The sequence below is a fragment of the Stenella coeruleoalba genome, assembly GCF_951394435.1.
Source record: "Stenella coeruleoalba genome assembly, chromosome: 19".
Classification (NCBI taxonomy): domain Eukaryota; kingdom Metazoa; phylum Chordata; class Mammalia; order Artiodactyla; family Delphinidae; genus Stenella; species Stenella coeruleoalba.
The window spans coordinates 41,519,736-41,545,479 of NC_137165.1; the positions used below are offsets into that span (position 1 = coordinate 41,519,736).

The 25,744-nt window shown below is 46.8% G+C and overlaps 3 protein-coding genes across 5 annotated transcripts; 1 reads left to right on the plus strand and 2 right to left on the minus strand.

Annotated features, from left to right (window-relative positions):
- Positions 1-111: 111 nt before the first annotated feature.
- On the minus strand, positions 112-7,813 carry NT5C3B (5'-nucleotidase, cytosolic IIIB). Of its 2 annotated transcripts, XM_079905322.1 has the most exons (9): positions 7,765-7,783; positions 7,443-7,541; positions 6,800-6,869; positions 6,667-6,713; positions 4,324-4,409; positions 3,668-3,757; positions 2,520-2,682; positions 1,471-1,671; positions 112-614 (listed from the first exon to the last, which is right to left on the minus strand). In XM_079905322.1, the coding sequence occupies exons 1-9, from the start codon at positions 7,774-7,776 to the stop codon at positions 480-482; spliced, it is 903 nt and encodes a 300-aa protein (XP_079761448.1). In that variant the 5' UTR covers positions 7,777-7,783; the 3' UTR covers positions 112-479. The 2 variants fall into 2 exon arrangements, with proteins under 2 accessions (XP_079761448.1, XP_079761449.1); XM_079905323.1 differs by lacking the exon at positions 7,443-7,541 and having other exon boundaries at positions 7,542-7,813.
- A 275-nt stretch (positions 7,814-8,088) lies between these two features.
- KLHL10 (kelch like family member 10) lies at positions 8,089-14,333 on the plus strand (the record flags this gene model as incomplete). 2 transcript variants are annotated; one of them, XM_079906183.1, is made up of 5 exons in its annotated part: positions 8,089-8,268; positions 11,256-11,295; positions 12,610-13,227; positions 13,514-13,663; positions 13,883-14,333. In XM_079906183.1, the coding sequence occupies 3 exons, from the start codon at positions 12,625-12,627 to the stop codon at positions 14,255-14,257; spliced, it is 1,128 nt and encodes a 375-aa protein (XP_079762309.1). In that variant the 3' UTR covers positions 14,258-14,333. The 2 variants fall into 2 exon arrangements, with proteins under 2 accessions (XP_079762309.1, XP_079762310.1); XM_079906184.1 differs by lacking the exon at positions 8,089-8,268 and adding an exon at positions 8,659-8,852 and having other exon boundaries at positions 11,256-11,745.
- Positions 14,334-14,478: 145 nt separating this feature from the next.
- Positions 14,479-25,254, minus strand: KLHL11 (kelch like family member 11). Its single transcript, XM_079906182.1, has 2 exons — positions 24,661-25,254; positions 14,479-20,222 (listed from the first exon to the last, which is right to left on the minus strand). Exons 1-2 carry the CDS (start codon positions 25,203-25,205, stop codon positions 18,641-18,643), a joined length of 2,127 nt encoding a protein of 708 aa, XP_079762308.1. The 5' UTR covers positions 25,206-25,254; the 3' UTR covers positions 14,479-18,640.
- Positions 25,255-25,744: the final 490 nt, after the last annotated feature.

Below are 25,744 nucleotides of genomic sequence, written 5' to 3' on the forward strand. Positions count from 1 at the left end.
GGGTTTTCAAACTGTGTTCCGTGGAGCTCTAGCAGCTTCTCGGAGGTTCCTGCGCCTCCAGAACCAGGAGGTACAGGCTCTGCCCCACCCCCACCCCAATCGGAACAGCTCTGTGTTTTCCTTTTTTTATTTTGATCTGTTTCACATATTAGATTTGTTTGAAGAGCAGCTTCCCATGTTAAAAAATACTGGAAAAAAGATTCCCTGGACCAAATGATTCCTAAAGTGCTAACATTGTGTAGGTCCACAGTTCATCTGGAATGGCTTTTGCTGCCCTCCGGGCTGGCAGGGCTCCCTCAAGGCTCTGCAGAACACAAACCACGAAGCCAGGGAAAGGGGGAGGGAGGGGCGTGGGCCAGCAGCTCCCAGCCCCCCGGACTCTTCTCTGCAGCACAGGCAGGAGCAGTGCTCAGAGCAGAGTAGCCTTCCGGTGAAGCCCGTCCGCATCACAGCCCGCGGGGCCTGACCCCGGCCCGCCCTCAAGAGCCCTGCATCTCCGTCCAGTCCCTCTGCTGCAGGATGTGCTGCAGCAGCCCGTTGACCACGTCCAGCGTCTCATCCTTCTCCAGCACGATGTCATACGAGTCCATGTAGCGCTCCCGCTGCTCCTCCACCTGCCGGGGGAGCAGAGACCGAGAGTCCTCCAGTGCCCTGCCCTCCGCGTTGCCCGCTGTTGCCCACCTGGGGCTGGGGAAGAGGGCATTCAAGCTGCGACTCCCCAGGAGGAGTTCAAGGTTACCGGGACCTGCCCTTTGGAGACACAGATGGCCATGGATGCAGGCTGCCACAATTAACCCTTGGGTCAGTGCCACAAGGACCATCACAACGATTAGAAACAAAAACTATCAGACGCTACCTCTGATCTATCTGGATCGAATCTTCATGAGGCTTCAGCACCTGCCGGCTGAGGGTGAGAACTGGAGCCCTTCTAGCCTGATGCCACACTGTGCCCCTCTGTGACCTCATGTTTTCACCCCTGTCAACCTCTGGTCTGTTCCTATGCTTTCCTTCTCTAAATTATAAACCCACATCCTGAATACCAACATCTCCCATCTCAATCATGCCTTACTGGTATGATTTAGGAGGACTGGTAATCAGCCCAACCACTTTCTAAACTATGTCACCTTGGGCAAGTTACTGAACCCCCTTGCCTCAGTTTCCTCATTTGTAAACTGGGTATAACAGTCACTACCTCAGAGTATGACTGCACAGATGAACTGGGTTAACGTGCGCGGCACCCGGTACGTGTGGGCTGATGACGTGCTCTGACCTCTGGGTCACGCCGTGTGCTTCGTGCACAGCTGTAACCACTGGGTATTTCTTCTGTTTCCTATGAGACTATGGCTTGTGTCTGACCTCTGTGCCTCTCGTACTTCACACAGGGTCCGGCCCACAGAAGGTGTTCAATAAGCACTCGTTAACAGGAATGAAGGAGAAGCCGGCCATGAAGAACCCGGGTCTCCTACCTACCTTGTCATTTAGGAAGCCAATCTTGAGAATGTTCTCCACGCCAGGAACCCCATCAGCCATGGTGAGGTCCCCCATGGAGTCTCCCAGCAGGAGGATGTTGGTTTTGCCCTGAAGCTGCTCGAAGTAACCAGAGTTCTCACACACGGAGCTGTTCTTGTTGTAGGTGTGTATGAGCTGGCCCTTGAATCCCTTTAGGAAGCCCTAAATAATCAAGGCAAGAGACAGACAGAAGGACTACAAGGACCCATTCGGGACCAGTGTTCCACTGTCTCTGCCACAGAGGAAAGGGAATCCTGAAAGGCACAGATAATGCCAGAACTTCATTGTGATCCAACTAGGGGCCAGCAAGCTAGGGCCCGTGGACTAGATTTGGCCTGTTTTTGGAAATTGCTTTGCTGGAACACAGCCAGGTCCATTTGTTTACATCTTGTCTACGGGTGCTTTTTTGTGTGACAGAGTAGCTGTGACAGAGATCATATTGCCCGCAAAGCCCGAGATACTTACTACCTGGTCATTTACAGAAAAAGTTTACAACCCCTGGTTTAAATTAACAGGAACCATCAAATATTGTTGATCGCCTACTCTGGTGAAAGCATGAAGCCCGTGATACAAGCGCTGCCTGGCTACGTGTGCGCTAACCTCAGCTGTGGGCCACACCCTAACCACAGGTCAAAGGGATGAAAATTCCAGCCTTGGTTTTAAGGGGAAGAAGTCAGAACACGGGTGAGTCAGAGCAGCCCACCTCTGGCTCAAGAAAAACAAGTCCAAGTCCCAGCCCTTGAGTACCTAGGATGGCACACGAGCCATGACAGTGACACGGGGCCTGGCCGAGCCCTAAACTCAGTCGTCCCTGGCAGAGTCGACTGTCAGACAAACACCCAAGAGTGGGTCCTTCAAAAGCGACTGTCTTTAGCTGGCACTAATAAATAAATAACTGCCGAGGGCAAAGAAGCTGGCATGCCTTCCCTCCCCCCTCCCCCATCAGGGTTAACATTTAGGGTGAAGCACCCTGGCTGGCGGTCCCCACCCCTCTTCCAGCCCCAGCTCACATCTTCATCAAACTCCATGTAGTTAGAGACGATGTGGATGTTCGGGTGGAACACTTTCCTCTGCCGCATGATTTCTTCCAGGATATCCCCAATGCCCGCGGAGAAGATGAAAAGGGGAACGCTGTTCTGGGAGAGGGTGTTGAAGAACGTCGTGTATCCATCCCTGAAGTGACATGAGCGGTTCTGAAATGGCACTGCCTCTGCGACTGTTCTTTATTTTCTATTTGGGTTACATCTTTAACATTTTTAAAAAACATTTTAAATTGTGGTATAAAATACATACAGTAAGTTATTAAAGTGCACTAATCTTAAGTGTTCAGTTCAGTTAATATTTACACATGTTCACACACATGTACTTACTAATCAGGTCAAGATTCCCTCATGTTCCTTCCCAGTCGATGCCATCGCCCCCATTTTGACTTCACATCACCATTGATTTGCTCTCCCTGCCCCTGAACTTCATATACACCATACAACCACATTTTTTGTTTGTTTGTTTGTTTGTTTGTTTCTGTATTATTTTGCCTGAGCAAAATACAACCAGGCAGCTATCCTGAGGCAGCTTCACTGGGGAACACCTCCAACCCACCCAGGCACTTACTGGGTTTGCACGTGTCTACTCTCCTGGCTTTCCACGAGCTAGCCTCTCTCCCCAATCAGGACACACAATCCTTGAGGGAAGGCACCTGTGTGGACTCCTTCCTCTACGTGCCCTCATCCCTCCTCCAGTAAAGAACGCTCCAGCAGACAGCTGCACTGTGAAGGCCACGGAAGATCAAGGGCCCTAGGTCAGCCAACTCCCATGTCTGGATAAAGAACGCCAGTCGCCGTGGGGACCCCAAAAGTCTGTTTATCATTGGGAAGAATGAGCTAGACGCTGTTTGTTCTAGGAGATGGAGCCCTGGTCATATTCACACCACATCCACTACCAGCAGACTGCATCCTGGGACACACCCAAGGATAGAAAATTCTCTGGCTGTGTCCAGAGAGGACAAGCAAGACCTTCTCCACGTCATCTACTCATGGTGCTAGATCGCTTCTGACTCTCCCAGCAACCGACTCCTCTTTGATTCTTCCCAGCCTCTCTTTCGTGAGCAAACCCATCGCAAACAGTCTGGCAGAAACATTTTCCAGGGCAGGCAGCTCACCTAAGCATTGCGTTGGACTCTCTCACCGCCTGGGCTATCTGAAACTTCTGAACCTTCTGCTGGCACAGGAGCTCATGCGCTTTGGTCCACCTGGAAACAGACACCCCACGAAACCCCAAATTCACACCACTAAGTAAAGTGACCTTTCCCACCTCAGGGCCGAGTCTCCTCTGGAAGTACTGACAGCGGAGGCCTCATCCTTTCCCCCAGAGCCATTTCCTGAAGGACCCTGCTCGTCCCTAAAGGAAGAGGGTGAGACAGCAACACAGCAGCAACACAAGAGCTGGGCAAGTTGCTGCTGATGTCAAAGCTCTTCTGAATCCCTTCCTCTGTGACCCCACTCTATGGAGAACTGGGGCTTTGCCCAGTGATACTGGTTTCCTTAGGAGGGTTATTGCCCCAAAGCACTTATTGCCCCAAACTAAGGGGCTTCTAACTCATTCCAAGGATACTTGGTGAGCCCTCTACTCTAGCAGTAGCCACACGTAGCCTGGCTTTATCTGGACAGTTTGTTCTAGCAGCTGCACTTGTGGCCTTCAGTTAAGCATTCAGTAAGGTAAAGGAGCCTGCATCTGACCAAAGCTCAGGAAAAATACGCCCCCGTCCAGACCAAGCATCGTGAGGGCCAGGGGCGTTTCACCACCACCATCACTTACCATTCCACCATGTCAGGTAACTTCTCTTTGATGGTCCGGTGTGGGTCAATCTCAATTGGGTAATAGTGGTGGAAGAGCGCTTTGAGCTGTGACATCGAAATGAAGAGAAAAGCCGTTTAGTCCACATCAAGTTTTCCCCAGCAGAGTCCTACAGTCCAGCATGAGAAAAAAGTCACCTAGAAGATGCAACTCCAGGTAAGGGAGTGACTGGAGCTGCAGAGCCGGCCATCCCTGCACTCCCGCTTAATCAGTAAGAACTGATTTAACGCTGTATTTCCCAAAATGTGGTACATTTTCTCAGGTGGTAGGCAAGATAACTTTGGGGGGGGGCGTACATGGATAAAAACACTTTTCATTTTAGTGGTTTGGGATTCATTTTAATGTATGTCGGAAAAAAAGAAAACTAGAATAGCACACTCATGCTTTCATAAAGATTGCTCCTTTCTTTTGCAAGTTAACTGCATTCAGATCTTTAAAGGCAGGGTAATTTACACAGATCTGGCAAAAATCATTCAAGTGAACTAGAAGACTGGAGCTTGGGACACAGCATGTCAGGGGATAACTCCATCGCACTGCCAACGTCAGGTGGACAACCTCACGGGGAGCATCTCTGTGCACCTCCTCTGGCTAAGGTCACCTTCCACATGCCAGGACCTTCCACAATCTAGGGAGGCTGCTTCAGGGATCATGTGTCACATGGGCTCAGTCAGTAACAGTGCCCAATAAAAATGAGAATTGACTGAGTAAAAAATTTTAATTTTAATACGTGCATGGTGTCGGAATATTATGAGATCAAATGGAGTCCCTGACCATCAGTCCAAAAGAGGGTTAAATACAAAGAGGGACAGAGACAGAAAGCTCCTAAAATGTGTTAAGATTCTCAATGTTTCCTTGAGTGTGAGAACATTTTTCTGAAAGTATAACAGAATTCAACAGAATATAAATTTCTTTTTTTAAAAAATTTATTTATTTTATTTTTGGCTGTGTTGGGTCTTCGTTTCTGTGCAAGGGCTTTCTCTAGTTGCGGCAAGCGGGGGCCACTCTTCATCGCAGTGCACGGGCCTCTCACTATCGTGGCCTCTCTTGTGGAGCACAGGCTCCAGACACGCAGGCTCAGTAGTTGTGGCGCACGGGCCTAGCTGCTCCGCGGCATGTGGGATCCTCCCAGACCAGGGCTCGAACCCGTGTCCCCTGCATTGGCAGGCAGATTCTGAACCACTGCGCCACCAGGGAAACCCCCAGAATATAAATTTTTAAAAAGAAAAAAGATTTCTTGCATAAATTTTGCTTTGTTAATTTCTTCAGGAACCCATCAACGCCACAAATCTTAATGTTCTCTAGCTTCTTTATCCTAGAGAGGGCATCCAAACCTATTGTCTTATTTGTGGACATAGCTCTCTGGAAGCTGCTATGATCAGGGATGTGAGGAACCAAAAAAAGTGACCTGCCAAAGGTAATCAGTGGTGGAGCCAGAACCTACCTTAAGCTACAAGTGGCATCACCAGAGAGACAGGTGTAGAAACAGAAGAGCTATCTATAATTCACTGTCCATCTTAATAACCAGTAATCATGACAGAGTATTAGAAGATCTGACCAATATGGCAGACCAACAGACCACTTAGTAACCAATTTGGTGAACTTCATAATCAAGTGGAACTAAATGATATAGCTCTTTAGCAGAAAGAGCTCAGCAACCTGCAGAGAAACGAGGGGCTAGCACAGCTCTGCTCTGGCAAAGAGGACACTGATGGGAAGAACGCGTAGCAAAGTAAAATGAACTCCAAGGCTACAGGGATCGCTTTACAGTATCTGTATGCATCTTATGGAAACGGGAGTTTCATACACAGACGTTAATTCAGAAGTCTTTCTTGGTACCTGCTGCCTTACCAAGAAAATTTATACTATCAAGGAAAGAGCATAATATAGAGGAAAGAGTTCGGGAACAGAATCAGATCTATGGGAAAACCAAGCTCTGCATCTTGCTGTATGACCTCGGGTACGTTGCTCAAACCTCTCCAAGCCTGTTTTCCCATCTGCTAAATGGAGACAGTAATGATTCTATCCACCTCTCGGAGTTGTGGGAGGGTTAAACAGCAAACATCGAAGTCTCCTATTAAGTTCTACAGATAGGAGTAAGCATATTCCAACCATCTATCATCACGTGTCTTGGCCAATAAGGAAAAGCTGTTTCAGTGTATTAAGACTAGGTCCACCTGAGCATAACAACAATTTTTTAAAAAATTAATCTTCTGAGGTCTCAACCCTGGAATCTTTGGTCCTAACCAAGAACCACTGGAAGTCGTATATGATAGCCATTTCTGAGCAAAGAAGGGAGTAACCCACCTCTTTCCGGCACTCCTCACTGATGATCTTGCTGTTATCCAGAATATCTGCAAAAACACGGAACTCCTTTTACTTGCCCCTTATAAGCCATCGTCCTGTCAAGCCCAATAAAGCAAGCTAGTATGTGACTTACTGTAAGAAGAAGGGCATCGCTTTCCATTATATGCAAACCTGCTCAAGGTCATGTCAAAATCAGAAATGACCTAAAATGCAAAAGAGAGATGAAGCCTAGACAGGCTCCTTCCAGGGTGGCCCTGTGCCAGCCAGGGAGGATGATTATGGAAGTCCAAACAGCTCAGTGCCGGTCTGCGGGCAAAGCCCTGGGGGAGTCAGGAAGCGCCGAAGGAAGAACTAATCCTAGTTAATACCTGTGCTAACCCAGAGAAGACCCAGCCTCTCTGAGGATGGGGGTGGGGACTGCAGAATCAGGACCCCTTCCACTCTTTCAATAGCACCCATCTCAATGCCCTGGTCCTTCGTAAGATGCCCCCACCTTTTGGCCCATCTACACATCTGCGTCTTCTTGGGGAGCCCACCAACCTCGGCTAGTGAGGACAAGACCCGGAGGCCTGGTGTGGGGTGCGTTCTGTCTACAGCACGACCTGAGAAATTTGAAATCTAGGTTGCTTGGTAGGTGGGCTCTCCCCAAGGCAAAACAGGCTTGCCCTCGGGCAGCTGGCCATTTCTAGGGGCTGAAGGCATGCTTGCTGGTGTCCGCAGCAAAGCGGGAAGGCGCACTGGGCAGGCCACATCCCCAGCCCCCCGCCCCGCGGTACCTGTAAGCGGTCTCCCCCGCCCTTGCGGAGGGCGCCCACGATCTCCTGCACCCGCCCGGGCTGCCGCATCAGAACCGTGGCCTTCATCAGGGTGCTCACCTGTCCCGAGACCCGAGAGAACCGCTGACCCCGGCACCGCGTTGCGCCCAAGGGGAGGCCGGCGAGGCCGGGCCGGGGTCGCGCGGGACGAGCGGGGGCTCCGGCCGGGCCTGGGCGCCTACGGGCCGCAGTGGCGCGGCGAGGCCCAGGCGGCCCGGTGGGGGTCTCGGAGCGCCCGGGGTTTCGGGGCCCGCCCCACGCCGGTCTCCTCCTCCCGCCTCACCTCCTCCGCCATGGCGCTCGCCGGCCTGTTGGCGGCGTGGGCACAACGACCGCCCCGCGGCCTCACTGCGCAGGCGTCGCTTCCGCGGGGCGGGGTGGGGGTGAGGTGCGGGGACGGGGAACGGGTCCGGGGCGGGGGGTGGGGGGTGGACGGGGAGTGTCCCAAGAGGCTGGGGTTACGTGGGTGGGTGCCACTCTTTTTAGAACAAAAACCCTAACCGGAATGGACGTTTCCAGGCTTAAGGTTTGCATGAGCAAAAGGGCGCAGATGGGAGGGGGTGTGAAGGAGCCATAAGTGAGTTCTGTTGAAGATCCAGAAGGTGCTTCCTTCACGGGCCTCGCTCCTCATCACAGAAGATGAGTGACTCAGTCCAGAGGGCAGGAGGGCCCTGGACATCTGGGCCAGAATGAAAACCCATCAGCTTTACTTCTCCCTTCTGCCTCCTCTGACTCGGTTTCCTTGAACTCAGTGTCTCAGGAGCCAAGGGCCAAGCTGCGGAAGAAGGTAGATGGTTGCCACAGAGACGCCAAACTGAGCACCGGAAGCGGGCAGCAGGAGCTAGAGTGAATCAAAAGTCTTACGTGGTGTTAGTGGTCACGTCCTGCTTCTGGTTGGTTGCAGAAGATGTGGGGTGGTCTTCAGCCTGAGTGATGCCATGGGGGCGGGGGGGGGGGGGGGAGGAATGAGGACAGGGACAGGAGAGAGTTCCAGAACCTGACATCACAATCCTGAGAGTGATGTCACAGCGGGCCCAGGATTCTGGAACTTGGGCTGCCTGCTGGGCCCAATGTGAAAGGTGTAGTAGGAAGAAGGAGTGACAGCTGGCTAAAGGGCCCCGACCATCCTCCCCGACACCCTAGGAGAGCAGCCTGGCTCCCCTTGTCCCAGGGTGCCATGGAGATGGAGAGCACGGCGGCCTCCACAGGTTTCCACCAGCCTCACATGGAGAGGAAGATGAGTGCGATGACCTGTGAGATCTTCAACGAGCTTAGGCTAGAGGGCAAGCTCTGCGACGTGGTCATCAAGGTCAATGGTTTTGAGTTCAATGCCCACAAGAACATCCTCTGTAGCTGCAGTTCCTACTTTAGGTACAACAGGGGTGCTGGACTAAGCCAAAAGGGGGAATGGGGCTCATTCTGAGACATTTTGGTTCATTTCATATTTCCCACCCCATTATCTTAAGTTTAGGGACACTGGCAAAGCCCTGGGCTCCTGTAGACTGGCTCCTTTGTCTTCTGAAGAGGCACAGCTAGGGCCAGAGCCTCTTCTGTCTCATTTTCAACTAGATTTCAACCAACTATTGGTGGGCCAGATGCATTTTTTCTTTGATTTTCACCCAAACCAACGTTTGGGAAGGTTGGACACCTGTAGTGGGTTTCCTACTTAAACCTAGATGACAGTGCCACTCCAGCCACCCCTTAAGCCCCTATCTGAGACTATCTCAAACAGGGTGACAAATTAACAAGGACTGAGAGGGTGGGAAGGGGGATGAGGGGAAAGAACCAAGGAAATATTTTTCAGAAGAAAAAAGGAGTTTGAGCCAAAACTATTGTAACCCAGGAAGTAAAAGACCTGTTTTGTTCATGAGCTGAAAATATGTGAGTACTCGGTTCCAATGAAGATATGATAAGTGCGTGCCACCCATTGCTAAAAATTCTCATTCATCTAGACCTAGAGCCGGGTATACAAAAAGACCAAATAGTGACTATTTTAAGCTTTGCAGGCCATACAGTCTCTGTCACAACTACTCCACTCTGCCTTTAGTAGGAAAGCAGCCACAGACAATACTAAATGAAAGGGCATGGCTCTGTTCCAATAAAATTATTTATGAATACCGAAATTTGCATTTAACTTCCAGGTGTCACAAAATATTTTCCCCCAAAAACAAAAGAAAAAAATTTTTCCCCATTTAAAAATGTAAAAAATATTCTTAGCTCACGTGCAGTACAAAAACGAGAGTTGGCCTGAATTTGGCCAAGAGGCTGTAGGTTTTCAGACCTCTTCTCTAGAGAATTTGATCTCTGAGCCCACATTCCTTTAAACTGCCTAGAAAAAGGAAGGAAAAATATATTAGAGCAGGGACTTCTGTCCTCTGCAACACCTAGAGAAGTACCTAGCTACATAGTAGGGACCCAATAAGTTGTTGTGGAATAGTAGTCATTTTACTCATTCAATAATTATTTATGGAGTGCCCATTTTGTGACAGGTACTGGAAATAAAACAATGTATAAACATTCCTGTTCTCGTAAAGTTTACCTTCCAGTAGGGGGAACAGGCATTTAATAAATAAAATACGTATTACGTCATAAGTGCTAGGGAAAAAAAGGAAGATAGAGAGGGGTCAGTGGTAATTTTAAATAGGATTATCACTTTGCTGACAAAGTGACATTCGAGCAAAGACTTCAAGGGGCTGCGGTCTTGGGAAATAACGGAGATCTTGGGGGAGCCTTCCAGGCAGAGTACGAAGCAAAGTGCACAGATGGAAGCATCTCTGGTGTATTCAAGGAAAGCAAGGCCAGCAGGGCCGGAGCAAGGTGAGGAGGAAGGTGAGAGGAAATATGGTTAGAGAGGTATTCATGGTCCAGATCTCAGAGGTCTCTTGTAGTCCCTGGTAAGGACTTTGTATTTTACTCTGAGTAACAAGGGAAGTCAGTGGAAGGTTCTGAGCGGAAGAGGAGCATCAACTCATAAGGAGCATGCTGGTGTCTGGGATAAGACTATAAACTCTGGAGGTGTCAAAAGCAGAAGCAGAGAGATCAGTTGGGAGGTTTACTTCCAATAATCTAGGCAAGAGCTGGTGGTGGCTCACACCAAGAAGGTAGCAATGAGAGAGGTGAGAAGCGATCAGATTCTGGATATGTGTTGATTGAATAATACTTGGGTTTTTTTGTGTTTTTTTTGCGGTACGTGGGCCTCTCACTGTTGCGGCCTCTCCCGTTGCAGAGCACAGGCTCCGGACGCGCAGGCTCAGCGGCCATGGCTCACGGGCCCAGCCGCTCGGCGGCAGGTGGGATCTTCCCAGACCGGGGCACGAACCCGTGTCCCCCCAGTCGGCAGGCGGACTCTCAACCACTGAGCCACCAGAGAAGCCCAATAATACTTGTTTTAAAAGTGTATTTGCTCAAGTTTAATTTCCTTAATTAAGATAGAATTTGGTGGGCAATGGGCTGAGACAGAAAAAGACCTCGGTCTTACTCCCAGCTGTAGATACCAGTTTCTCCATCCACAAAATGGGAAAAAGCCTACTTATCATGAAGATAGGAATAAAAGTGACCAAAGTCAAAGTTCTTGGAAAGGTTCTCTTGACCACTGTATAAAACCTACCCTCCTCCGCCCGCTTCCTCACGCCAATTTATTTCCAATTTACTTATTGTGCACACTATTTGGAAAATGTCCAAATGTCCCACAACAAGAGAAGGTGGCGGGGGGAGGGAACATGGCAAACTAGAGAGAAGTATTTCAGTGACTGCTAGTTTCTTTCTTTCTTCCAGAGCTTTGTTTACAAGCGGCTGGAACAACATCGAAAAGAAGGTATACAACATCCCTGGCATTACCCCCAACATGATGAAGCTAATTATCGAATATGCGTACACCCGGACCGTCCCCATCACACCAGACAACATGGAGAACCTGCTGGTTGCTGCAGACCAATTTAACATCATGGGTATTGTCAGGGCTTGCTGTGAGTTCCTCGAGTCGGAGCTGTGTTTGGATAATTGTATCGGCATCTGCAAGTTCACAGACTACATCTACTGCCCTGAGCTGAGGCGGAAGACCTACACGTTCATACTGCACAACTTTGAGGAGATGGTGAAAGTCTCAGAAGAGTTTTTAGAGCTCTCAGTCACTGAACTTAAGGATATCATTGAGAAAGATGAACTCAACGTCAAACAAGAAGATACTGTATTTGAGGCCATTGTAAAATGGACTTCTTATGACCCCCAAAATAGAAAGCAGCATATTTCAGTCTTGCTTCCCAAGGTCGTTTAGTTATTCTTTTGTGGGATGCTTAATTGCTTTTTTTTTTTTTTTTTTGCCTGTGCCACATGGTTTGTGGGATCTTAATTCCACAACCAGGGATCGAACCCATGCCCCTGCAGTGGAAGCTCAGAGTCCTAACCACTGGACTGCCAGAGAATTCCCTTAATTGCTCACTTTTGATTCATTTATCCCAGAGGGATTGTCCCAAGAGCCATACTCAGATGTCTGACAGATTCCAAGGCTGTAGTTATACTTACATATACTTATATATGTACCTCTACAGAAGGCATCCCCTGCTATTCTCTGGAATTTTGCAATTTTCTTTGCCCTTGACATTGCTAGTTCCTTCTGCTCCAGTTATATTCTCTTTGACCAAGATTCTCCCTGGTAGTGGGGGAAGGAGAGGGCAGGCCTTCAAAAGAATTCTAAAGGGTCTTCCTCTCACCCCTTTCCTTCTGTGAGTTTCCCCAACCAAAACAGGAGTTGGACAAGAAACCAGATCATGAGCATTGCACTCAATTGTAGCCATTTGGTGCTAATTCATGTTATTTTACATATAGAGACATAGATATCCAATTACTGAATAATGACCACAGCTTTTTCTGGTCTAATAGTCCTGTCCAGGGGCCAAGGAATGGACTAGCTCTGTGACCACTTGAGGTGGCTTCTATCTCGCTCATTCTCAGCATCCAATGTATACCACCTCCAAAACACAAATATTTAAACTGTGAGCTGTAAATTACAAAAACAAAACAAAACATGATCCTACTGCATTCGGAGAAGACTGTAAAACTGCGGGCTTAAGGACATGGGTTTTCCAGACACCACACCTAGTCTGAATGACTTTCTCTATTTCCTTCTTAGGTTCGCCTGGGTCTAATGCATGCTGAATACTTCATGACCAATGTTAAGATGAATGACTATATCAAAGACAGCGAGGAATGCAAGCCAGTCATCATTAATGCACTGAAGGCCATGTATGACCTAAACATGAACGGATCTTCTAATTCTGACTTCACCAACCCACTCACCAGGCCCCGCCTGCCCTACGCCATCCTATTTGCAATTGGTGGCTGGAGTGGTGGGAGCCCCACCAATACCATTGAGGCATATGATGCTCGGGCAGACAGATGGCTGAATGTCACTTGTGAGGAAGAGAGTCCTCGTGCCTACCACGGGACAGCTTATTTGAAAGGCTATGTTTATATCATTGGGGGGTTCGATAGTATAGACTATTTCAATAGTGTCAAGCGTTTTAACCCAGTCAAGAAAACGTGGCACCAGGTATCCCCGATGCACTCCAAGCGTTGCTATGTCAGCGTGACAGTCCTCGGTAATTTTATTTATGCCATGGGAGGATTTGATGGCTACGTGCGTCTCAACACTGCTGAACGTTATGAGCCAGAGACCAACCAATGGACACTCATTGCCCCCATGCATGAACAGAGGAGTGACGCGAGTGCCACAACACTCCATGGAAAGGTAAGACCCCAGGGGAAGGGGGGGTTAGGAGATGTGACAGCAAACAGGCCTGGAAATAATGCATGGAAAACAGAAGTGGCAGTGTTCACTTTGCAATGCTAACTCCTTCATCAAATGACTATCTTTTCTGATTTTACTTATTAAAAAGCAATGCGTGCACATGTGGAAAAAAGAAACTCAGACTGAAGACTGGCATCAGAAGTGTCCCCTGCCCCAGCCACCACCATATACACACCCTTTCTTTCTACTCCCCAGTTTTAATAATCTTGGAACTCTCTTCACACAGGTCTACATATGTGGCGGGTTTAACGGAAATGAATGCCTGTCAACGGCAGAAGTGTACAACGCTGAGAGTAATCAGTGGACAGTCATAGCACCCATGAGAAGCAGGAGGAGTGGAATAGGCGTAACTGCTTATGGAGAACACGTATATGCGGTGAGTTCCTTTTGTACAACAAAAATTATAGCCCTACATTTCCTATTAGCAAATAGGTTTACACTACCACTGGGAAGAATCTGAAAGCTTCTTTCCATGGAAGATAGTGGAAGAGGGAGGTATGAAATCACTGGTCCCCCCCGCCACCCCCAAAGAGGGCATCCTCAGCAAACAGAAGCGATGGTTAACAGCCAGCTGTGTTTCCTCTGCTGTCCACAGGTAGGCGGCTTTGATGGAGCTAATCGACTTAGGAGTGCAGAAGTCTACAGCCCAGTGGCTAACATCTGGCGCACCATCCCCACTATGTTTACTCCTCGTAGCAATTTTGGTATTGGGGTGGTAGACGACCTCTTGTTTGTGGTGGGTGGCTTTAATGGCTTTACCACCACCTTTAATGTTGAGTGCTATGATGAAAAGACCGAAGAGTGGTATGATGCTCATGACATGAGCATATACCGCAGTGCTCTGAGCTGCTGTGTGGTACCAGGGCTGGCCAACGTTGAGGAATACGCAGCTAGACGAGGCAACTTCACAGGATTAGCACTGCGCGATGAAGTAAGGCATTCCGCCTCGACAAGTACCCTACCTGTATGAGCCTCTTCACTTAGCTAATAAAAAGTCTAAGCAAGCAATAAGAATTTTCTTTTAAATAAATGCAGTGTTTAAACTTGTAAGAGTATTGGAAAATGTTCAACTTAAGGGAGCCAAGGGTTGCATGACTGAAGGGAATAAGAGGGGAGGAAGAAAGCAATTATATTCAATGGTGCAGAGTTAAAAAGGAAAAATCACAGTGCAAATCAGCTCTAAAGAAATACATTTATTTAAAACTTACATTGAGATGATTAGTAGCTATAACACAGAACAAGATAGCTTTAGGAACATAAAACAAGCTATTTTACAATGTAATGTCTCAAAGTGTCCTAAATTCTATATCTCCTCTGACTTAAGGGGGGGGCAGTCAAGATTATACTTGCAGTAGATAGGGGCTTGATACTGTCAGCCCAGAAAACTCACTATATCAACTGGAACTAAATATTTATTTTACAAATAACTCAAAGAGCCCCAGCACATGGATCATAAGATCTTCAACCATGTAGCAAGCACTACTTTTCAGGAGTGCATTATGCAGGAGGATTAAGTTAACAAGTGCTCTACTGTATGTGCTTCACTGTCAGACATTTCCAGTAATGGTCATGGAGAGTAAGACAAAAGCTCTACAAAGGTAATCAACAAAGAGTGGTTATTTGCTATCTAATTAAATTCCTTGAAGCAAAATGACGATTCTGTTATTGTTATTGTATTACATCACGACTATGAGCTGTTTTGTTTCCAATGACCAAAACATATTATAATAGTAAGCATTATAACAAAAACAAAAATGGACTATTCTCAAGAAAGTAACAAACTGGAGTGATGAACTGTGACAGAATGTTTAACAGTTTAAAAAAGGAGAGACTGAATTGTTTCTCCAAATATTCTACACTTAAATGACAACCTATACACACCCTATGTTTCTAGTGTAGGCAGAGAACTTGCTTCACAATTCTACATATTTGGAAAAGACGTGAAATGTGGCCGATACACTTAGTTTGAGGCAAGTACAAAAAAACCTCCCTTTGGTTATGCTCGATTAGGCCAAGTAACTAAAATATACAATTCAGCTTACGTGTCTACCAATAGTATAGTGTTCATATTAGAATTATGAAGCAGAGAATGAAGTATTTACACATACCACGTCTACACTAGCAAGAAACATAAAGAGGAAAAAAAGTGTGCCCTAGAAACTGCCTTACCAGCAGCCTGAGGAGTTTAATGTACAGAAGAACAGAAATCTGCCATAAACACTATCTTTCTATCTCTTCACACTTCTGTCCTACATAAAAAAAGATTTCAAAATTTTTTTGGTCCCAGAAATACAATACAAAATCAAGTAATCAAGACAAAACTGATGTCAATGAATTTTGAGGGTTTTTTTTTTTTTTAGCAAAGTAGTTTTGAATTGGCACAGCAAAAGCAAAGTTGGGTATCAAGATACACAAGACTAATCATGCAAACAACTGCAAGTGAGATGTATTACTTAAACACTAAGCTCATGACTGACATTCTCAATATATACACTGATTTTTTTTTTTTTAAACCGTGGTGGGGTAGGTATAGTTAAAGGATATCCATTCTAAGATACAAGCAGCCTCACTCATATAGTCATTACTTTTTGGTATAATCAATTCCTCTCTTTTCCTTCTACAAAACAAAAACAAAAGCAAAAAAGGTTTGCTTGAATACATATTAAGCTGTCTTTTTAAAGCTGCATTTTTAACTTCTTAAGTTATCAAACACAATCTTTAAGGTTTCATCAAAAAGGAAATTTCTTTCCCAAAGAGCCATTTTATGCTGGTCATCATAATCAGAACCTTTCCAAATACTGCAGGAAGTTATTTCCAGTTTAGAATTTCAGAATGTCAGCCTTGAACAGATTTAAGCAAATCTGGTTTCTTTCCTTATTAACAAGTTAGTTAGGATATTTCAGAAACACAAGTTACTGATGTGAAATCACACATGTGAATTCAAATATGAAAATTAGGAATTCAGTAGTCAGGAACCCTGCACACATCGTCATGCAAGGAAGGAAGGACTTACCCTCTCTTTCCAGCCATGGCCTCGGCTGCCTGCCGAGTTAAAAAACAACAGTTTCAATCACGTTTTCAAAACCAGATTCTACCTAAATCTTATGAGTTATGACTTCCGCCACATCATGTGAAAAAAAGATAACCCTACAAATAACTTGGTAATGACTGTCTCAGAAGACAACTCTGAGACAAAAAAAAAAAAAGGCAATCAAAAACCTTACACCCTTCTGGAGAGAAACTGGCACCTTAGTGAGCTACTAAATTATTTCAACAGCACCAAGAAATGGCAGTTTGCTAGCACAGTCTATCAGAGAGAAATGAGAACTTCATTCAATGAGCTTTCCTGTCTTACTTGCATAGACCTCTCACAACTACTTAGCACTTCTCAGAATCCAAATAGCTTTTATTAAAATAACTACAAATAAATGGAAATTAAGAAAACAGTAGAGGTGGGGTAGGATAATATATCCTCATATAGAAATAGACTTGCAGGGCTTCCCTGGTGGCGCAGTGGTTGAGAGTCCGCCTGCCGATGCAGGGGACACGGGTTCGTGCCCCGGTCCGGGAAGGTCCCACATGCCGCGGAGCGGCTGTGCCCGTGAGCCATGGCCGCTGGGCCTGCGCGTCTGGAGTCTGTGCTCTGCAGTGGGGGAGGCCACAACAGTGAGAGGCCCGCGTAACGCAAAAAAAAAAAAAAAAGAAAGAAATAGACTTGCAGTCTCCCATCCCTACCCCGGCCTAAATTAAATGGTTTTAAAGCAGATTTCCAACACATTATTGAAAAACTTTGTCCTAGGCAGGGATACCAATTCAGAAATTTCAGTTAAGTTCTTAGTATAGCGTCCAAGGGCTAAACATTAATAGTCTCACAGCACACTGAGAGCCAAAATTCCTGGTTGTGCTTTTTTTCCTTTTGATGTTTGATCCAACTAATAAGATTAACTATAATGGCCTAGGGAAAAAAAAAATCACTGTACTTGGAATTCACCTTCTAGAATGGTATTCCAGAATGTCTAAGAAGGTAGAGACATTCTGAAAGAAACAAGAAAAGTATACTGGACCCACACTTCAAACCGTTAGAGCAGGAGTCCCTTATGTTAACTGAGTGCTAAAAGTCAACCTAAGTGCTAATTTGCATAAAGCCTGGGCGCAGATAAGAATATCAGAAGAATGCATAAAAATAAATAAAAGATAACCATAGTGATAAATTTTTAAGAGCCATAATTATGCGCCCAAATGTAGTATTCTAGGCTCAGGCAAAGTTCCAATGAAAGTCTAGGGCAACTGGATAAAACATTGTAATAACCCAGGCTGAGAAATAATAAGGCTTCTCTTTAGCAACATTTCTCTAAATTGTTACTTCCTTCCCATTTTGAAGAAAGTTTCTTTTAGAAAGGAGTGGTAAGGATTCCATACAATATGCGTCAGAGCAAAAGTTAAACTTGAAGGCATTGTGTCGATTGTCATGGGCATTATTTACACTCATTAATTTATCTTCAAATAAGCCTGCAACTCCCGAAAAAAGCGTTTTTAAATTTTTCGGTGCCTTTGATTTCTTACTCTAGACTAATAATACTTTTCTTCTTAGAGAAATAAATCTCACAGATATGACTTCCTCTGTATTCAATCAGTCAGCTAAAGATCAGTACTCTTGCCAACTACCACTGTCTCAGAGCGATGACTTGAAGTTTATAACACAGTTGCTAAAGAAATGAAAAATACTCAAAAAATGCATGAGCCAATCACAAAGTTCTTATCAATCATCTCTTCTAGAAATAAACAAGACAGCATTTGTAGATAAACAAATATAAAAAAGTATCAATGCAAACATTCTGAAATCACCTTGCTGAAATACTGTGCTTTTCCCTTCAAATTTCAATCTCACTATTGCACATACCTCCTGTAGATGACGGCTCAATGCATAAATTCTGATCTTGTCAAAACCAACCATTCGGGAAAAAAATGAAAAAGATTATCAAAGTAAATGTGCAAATATAACTGGTGCTTAAAGCATGTTCAAAACATAAGATCCTAAGACAAAGGAGTTAAAACTTGCTGGCAGACAAACAGTCAAGTAACTACACCTGGTTTTTCCACTTATCTTTAGTAAGATCTTATTCAGCTAATACACACACAAACCAAAGATGGATAAAGACTGCAAACTAACAAAAATTACCACGTATTGAATTGATCTTCCCATTCTTCAGTTTTTGACTATATCTCCTTTATATGGGGCGATAATCAGTTCATGTAGAAAATAAGTTATTGACATACTTTTTCAAGTAACAGTCTGGGTATCTTCAGCCTCATGAGCAGGTATAACGGTTTTGAGCTGCACATATCAGAGAACCTAGCATTCTATCTGAGAGCTTGGCACTCGTCGCATGTTTAGGGCGTGTCGATGTATTTCTTGCATCTGTCTGATCCGGTCCTTCTGCCACATTAAGTTTTGAGGCATAGGATATCTCTGAGTGCCATGCAAGTACCGGTATGGGATTCTCACATGGCAGGCAGTGGCTCTACAACGAGGCTGTGGCATGGGAGGAAGAAGCATCCACCTCTTTCTCTCGGCACAATATCGGTAAGCTTCTTTCCGATACTGTTTGTCAATATCGTCACTGTTTTTCCAGCCTCCAATAATGAAAACGTCATCTTTGTAATAGCAAATGGCCGCTCCTTCGATGCTTAGGACTTCTGGAGGTAAGCTTTCAAGGATCTCATCGGAAACTTGGCTGGCAATTTTTCTTACTGCCTCTTCATTTTCTAAAGAATAACTCTTGGGACAGCATGAGGCTGTCTGATAAAAGTTTGAATTGACCACAGACATTTGGAAAGAGCAGTAATTGTCAATAAGTGGCAAAGATTCCACATCCTGCCACTGTCGAGTCTCCGTATCGTAACAAGTGATGACAGCCTTTAATCCGTCTTCAGTGTCGCGGTCCACAGGAGTGCGGGCAGCGATGTACACGAACCGGTCTTCAATGGCTAGTGCTTTAACGTCTCGAAGAATCTTTGGTGCTGATTCCAAGTTGTGCCATTTATCAAGCTCGGGATTATAAACAGTCACATCTTTAAAACCAGGACTGAAGTTGCCATGTCCTCCAATGCTGTATAGCTTCCCTTTGACTTCTGTTAGTCCAAAAGAATGCTTCCTTGTCATCAGACTACAAACGTGTTCCCAGGTATTCAAGTTTGGGTTATACCTTTCCACAGTTTTCGCAAACCCTGGTTCCATCGACCCAGCAACATACACGTAGGATTCTGTTACTGCAACAGCATGTCCATCAAGGTGATTATGAATATGGGGTAGGTTTACCCATCTGTCCTCATCGACAAAATATCCCACACATTCACTTAAATAGTCCCCTCCTTCTGACACGCCTCCAATAACCATGATCACGTCCATGTTTTGCCCATAGCGAGGTAATAATGAGACATGAGAAGCAGGATGCTGGAACGTGCCAGACTGTATATTCTCGGCTCTAAGAGCATGCCTCTCCACTGCGTCGGCCACTAACTTGACACAAACTTCATTATTGGCCACCAGCCTCTCTGGTTTGACATGACGAGTAAGGTAAGTAGGTTTCATCTGGGACAATCTGAGCAATTTAAAAAGTTCTTCAAAGTATCTCTCTCTCTCTTCAGCATTTCTCTGAACCCATTTCAAAACGGTTTCAAATAGAACCTCTTCAGAATCAACTGTAATCTCCAAGTCTGACAGCCAGTCTCGAATGAGGTGGAAAGGTAAAGTATAAAATTCCTCATCCTGAATTACTTTGTGGAAGTTTCTCCGTATCATATCCGCAGCTTTCAGAGCAAGTTGGCTTAGAGTATACATGTGAGCTAAACTATGAATGGCCACACAATTAGACAGATGAAGTTTTTTCTTGAGAAATTCTCCACAAAATTCTTTTAAACGAATTAATAGGAACCTAAAATCAAGAAAAAGAGAAAGAATTTTCCAATGTGCATATTTTATGTGGCTGTACTTTTGAGAGCATCTGAATTATAAACTGAAATGTAAGCTTCATCTCACTTCATGCACAACACCTGAAAAAGCATATCCTCCCAAATTAAAAAGGATTGTGCTGAAAAGTAGGTTTAAAAGCATATATAAAAATCATCTTTATATATTTTAAATTATTTCCATTAGTTTATATGTACTATATATTACACAAAGTATGTATAATACACACACACACAGAATTTTTGATTATGTAAGGTGTTTCAGAACGTATCCTTCAATAACGTGCAACAGTCCCATACTTTATTTCCACTTTAACTTGCCCTTGGCAAAGGCAAATCCCTACCCAAGGTTGTCTCTGCCATCCTGCCCTAGTCCTTTGCCAGCAACCAGCCTCTTCTTAGGTGAGGTTGGGTCTCAGTGAAGAGAATTTCTTTAGCATCAGCTACATGGTACAGGAACTGTGACTCCTGGGAGGCTGTCTGGTCAGCTCTCAGAGGGAATGGCGGTGCAGGCTTTGTGTCAGAGGTTTTAATCCTCTCTTCACCAGAGCTTTCTCCTTGAGTAGCCCAGGGGTGGGGGCAGGGGTGGTGCTCAGGGGTTTTGTCCTGAGCTGGGTTCTCATTAAAGCAGGTGAGGCAAGGCAAACGAAAACATCTGAAGAAGCCAGGAAATAAAACAACAACAGAAAACGTGTAGGATGGTCCACGTTACAAAAGTAAAGAAAGTAGTCTGGCATGTAGCTGACTAGATGTTGTTTGCTCACATAAGTTAATCTGGCAGAATTCAGCGCCAGGGGTGGCCACTTTGAGACCACTGCTGAAGAGTAAGTCCCCAGAACTGAGAACATTAAATAATGTAAGAACGACTTCATCGGGACTTCCCTGGGGTCCAGTGGTTAAGACTCCGTGCTTCCACTGCAGGGGGCGCGGGTTCCACCCCTGGATGGGGAACCAAGATCCCACAGGCCGCTTGGCACGGCCAAAAAAGGAAAAAAAAAAGGAATCACTTCATCAGTCCAGGCCTCTCTCACTGCAGTAACCATTTGCTATTGTGATTATTGTGCTTAATAACTGACTGCGATATGAAGATGAATCTCAAGACAGGCTCCCTTCACCCTCTCCAGAGAACACACCATCTCAGACATAAAACAGAGACAAGGTTGAGTGGTAAGAGCTCTAGTGGCTCTCACACATGTCGGTGCCAGGGTCACTCACTCCTGGGCTGCCCCGCCCCCTACGTCTGATTTTCGGCAGGCACTCCAGGTAAGCCGACACGTATCCCCTTGGACAGGTATTTGGAAACACCGCTCTATGAAAACAATGGCTACTGTATACTGGGCACGCGCCATGTGACAGGCATCATGCTGGGCACTTCCTATTATCCCTTCAGGCTGTAGGTGCCTGCAAGGTAGGTGTGATCAACAGAAAGAGTATATGGGGGGAGGTGGGGAGGTAGTAAAGGAATCCTGCCTCAGAGCTGATGGGTGAGGTTGGATGTGATGGTTACAGGGCGCTTAGTACCAAACACAAGGCAGCTGCTCAGCAACTGACATATGGAGAGAAGTTAAAGTGTTAAGTCAACTGCCTGGGGTGTTCTCTCCTCTCCTCACCCCAATTCTCCAGTAAAGCAGCAGTAAAACTGAAAGAACACAAGCTCACATGACAGAAGCAAACGTGGCTTGAATGAGTGCAATGACCCTTCTCTATCCATCTGCATTCAACAAACCTCCCTCTCTTCTCTCAGACCTACATCCACCCACCCAACCCCACCCTCAAATAGATGACCCAGTCTCGTGCTTTGAGAAAACAGAAGCAGTCAGGCAAAAACTTCATTTTCCCACTACCTTTTTTTGTTTTTTGGTCACACCTCGCAGCTTGTGGGATCTTAGTTCCCCGACCGGGGATTGAACCCGGGCCCCGGCAGTGAGAGCACCTAGTCCTAACCACTGGACTGCCAGGGAATTCTCTCCCACTATCCAATCTGTCTGCCTAACAGCTGTACCCTATACTCTGCCTTCCCAGTCCAACTTCTCCACTTTTAATATGGATTCCATCCCCTTCTTGGTTTCAAGGACTTTGGTCCTATAACATCAATTTCTCCTCTTCCACAGATTCATTTTCCATCAGCACACAAACACGCTCCACTATCTCCTGTCTTGGGGGTGGGGGCGAAGACCTTCCTGGACTCCTCTCCACACATGTCCATGTGTATCATTTTTCTGATCCTCTTGACAGTCAGACTTAAATGGCTCTTGTCAGTGCCATCAGGGACCTCTATTATCACCAAATCCAATGATCACTTACAGTTGACAGAGCTGACATGATTGGCTACTCCCTCCTTGACACACTTTAGGCTTCCATGGGATCAGTCTCCTCTGTTGGTTCCTCTTTACCATTCTGGAGAAGCCCAGGGCTCAGTCCCGCTGTTTCTCTTTTCTATCTAGACTCTCTTCCTAAGTAATTTCATCCAGTCTGGAGGCTTTAATTACCACCTATGTGCTAATTTCCTTCCAATCTGTAGCTCCCAGTGCTCTTCTATACGACTGCCTACTAGACATTTCCTGGACCAAAAACCAAACTCCTGATTTTCCTCCCAAACACTTTCCTGCAGTCTTTCACATCTTAATAAATAATGAACGAACTCCATCTTTCCAGTGGGTCAAAAAATTAGCAGTCTTTTCCCTAACCCCCACATCAAATCCATCAGCAAATGCATCTCCTCTGCCTTCAAAATATGTCTAGAATCAAAGCATTTCTCTTCACTCTTCCTTCTCCCTCCTCAATCCAAACCTCCACCACCATTGCCACAACCTCCTAAACTAGTCTCTCTGCTTCTGCCCTTGCAGCCCCTTCCCCACCACCTCATCCTTTTTCTCAACACAACAGCATTCTCCAAATCAGAGTGCATCATTCCTCTAGCCCAAACCTTCCCACGTCATTCAGAGTAAGAGCCCAAGTCCTTCCACAGGCTGACAAGGCCCTGTGGGATCCGGGTCCATCCCCATTACCACCTTCAGGCCTCTCCTACTCCTCTCACCCTGCATCCCTTTGATTCAGCCACACTGGCCCCTGCTGTTCTCTAACACCCAGACAAGCACCATCTCAGGACAAGCACCTGTGTCCCCAACCTGAAACACCCTTAACCTCACTTCCTTCGGTTCTTTGCAAAATGTCTTCTTCACAAGGATTTCTCTATCCATCCAATTTTAAAAACAGCTCCTTTACACCAGCACTTTCTATATGCCCCACCATCCTTCATTTTTCAAAACAGCTCTAGCGATCACCTCACATGCTGTTTTATTTATTGTCCATCTACCAATGTAAGTGCAATGTGGAAAGGGACTTTCGTCTGTTTTGTTCACTGCTGAATTCCCAGCAGCTTAGAACCCAGTGTCTGAACTGATGCATAATAGGTATTTGTTCAAATAACGAATGTGTAACATAATACTGCCCCAAAAGACTCCGCCCCATCTCCAAACTGCATTCACCTGCCTCTTACCTAGTCTCTGGAACATCCATCTGGGCCCCCTACAATCCATCTTCCCCAGCAGCAGAATCATCTTTAAAAATATTTAAATCAGATCATTTCTTTAGCCAGCTTCCCATCACCCAGTAAAATCCAAACTCCTCTTCCCAACGCATTTCACACACCCTTCTCCCCTTCACCCACTAGATCACTGAGTTTTCCTTTTTTACTTCTTCTCTAAGCCAAATGAGATCCCGCCCAAGGGCCTTTGCGCTATCTGCCAGAAATGGTCATTCCCCATGTTTGCATGGCCAGTACTCCGTTGCCGTTTAAAGGTCTGTTTAAATGTCACCTCCTCAGAAAGGTCTTTCCTCTACGCAATCACTATCCTTTCATCCTTTTTATTTTATTTTTATTTATTTTTTTTGCGGTACGCGGGCCTCTCACTGTTGTGGCCTCTCCCGTTGCGGGGCACAGGCTCCGGACACGCAGGCTCAGCGGCCATGGCTCATGGGCCTAGCCGCTCCGCGGCATGTGGGATCTTCCCAGACCGGGGCACGAACCCGTGTCCCCTGCATCGGCAGGCGGACTCTCAACCACTGCGCCACCAGGGAATCCCCCTTTCATCCTTTTTAAATGTCAACACAGTACTTATTACATGCGGACCTTCTTCTTCATTGCCTTTGTCCCTTCACCTGGAGTCTGACAGGGTGCCCTCGCCGGACTGGCAGGTTGCAACCTCAGCACCCAGCGCAGGGGCGGCCCCACAGCACACAGCAGGCGCTCAATAAGTATCAAACGAATGCACTTCGTCAGGGCTCACTCGAGCCCACCCTGGACACTGTCCTCCCCGCCTTCTCCTGCGCCCTCCCGGGATGCGGCCCTCGGTCGGCGAGCATCCCCACCCCCGCCCTGCACATCCCGCCTTCGCCACCTACCTGTCGGCCAACTCCAGCACCTCGTGCACACTGCCCGTGCTGACGCGGATGCGCCCGGTGTACATGTACTCGATAACAGCTTCCACCGTGTCGGGTTCGGGCCCGGGCTCGGAGCTCCACTTGCGCATCTCCACCCGGCCCGAGCGGGACTCGGAGAACTGGCCCGAGAGCAGGGGCGTGAAGTACTCGGTGGCGGCGGCCAGCACCGAGCGATGGGCCCGGAACTCGCGGCCTCCCGCACCGCCGAAGCACAAGGTAATGTCGCAGAAGAGGCCCTGGCGCCGCTGCTCGTTCTGCCTCCATGACAGCTCCGAGCAGTGAGAGCTGCACTCGAAATCCTCGGCCTCCGGGCCCGGGTCGCCCCCGCTCGCTTCCATTGCAGACAAGCCAGGCCCAGGCCCGAAGTCCACCGTGCCGCTGCCTCTGACTTCGGCGGCCAGCCCCGCCGAGCCGGCGGCGGCCGTCTCCATGCTCTCCATCTCTAGCACCTGCAGAGATGCAGCCGCAGCCGCCGCTGCTGCTGCCGCCACCGCCGCCGCCGCCATCTTGACGCCGCCGCCCCCGACCCCGCAGTCCCCGAAGGATCCGGCAGTCCTGGTGCGACACAGAGGGATTCTGGGAATAAATAGTGGGCGCGGGGCGGAGCCGGCCGCCGCTGGGTCTGCGCATGCGCCCCCCCCCGCCCTAACGCGTCCCCCTCAGGTAAGGTGCAAACGTAATGCTCCCCAGTTATGACAGTCTCCCCGGGGGCCGCCCATCCACACGCCCTTGGGAGGATGGCTGTTTCCATCCCCTTAGAGAGCAGCGTGCTCTTCGTGATCGTTTTGTAAAACAAAAGCCCCCTTAGACCCTCACCCAGTGTTGTCTTGGGTGGCAACACTGGATTTTTATTTAAAAGTTTAGAATGGCCTTGGAGTAAAAATTGAAAAAGAAAAAAAAGACTCGAGACTGAGCCCCAGTTAAGTGGATGCGGGTGAGCAAGTTACTTATTATCTCTGAACTAATTTATCTTTCTAAAAAATGGGATACTATCTAGATTGGAAGACCGCTGTGAGGATTAAATGAGATGCTTGTCAGGTGTTTT

What these genes read in the sequence shown, in the direction of transcription:
- NT5C3B (XM_079905322.1), bottom strand. An exon ending in GCGGGGGAGACCGCTTACAG is followed by an intron (nt 6,870 to 7,442) that starts GTACCGCGGGGC and finishes TTTGCATTTTAG; the next exon opens with GTCATTTCTGATTTTGACAT. An exon ending in GTGAGGAGTGCCGGAAAGAG is followed by an intron (nt 4,410 to 6,666) that starts GTGGGTTACTCC and finishes TCGATGTCACAG; the next exon opens with CTCAAAGCGCTCTTCCACCA.
- KLHL11 (XM_079906182.1), bottom strand. Translation starts at nt 25,205, where the DNA reads ATGGCGGCGGCGGCGGTGGCGGCAGCAGCAGCGGCGGCTGCGGCTGCA. An exon ending in GTGCTGGAGTTGGCCGACAG is followed by an intron (nt 20,223 to 24,660) that starts GTAGGTGGCGAA and finishes TCTTGATTTTAG; the next exon opens with GTTCCTATTAATTCGTTTAA.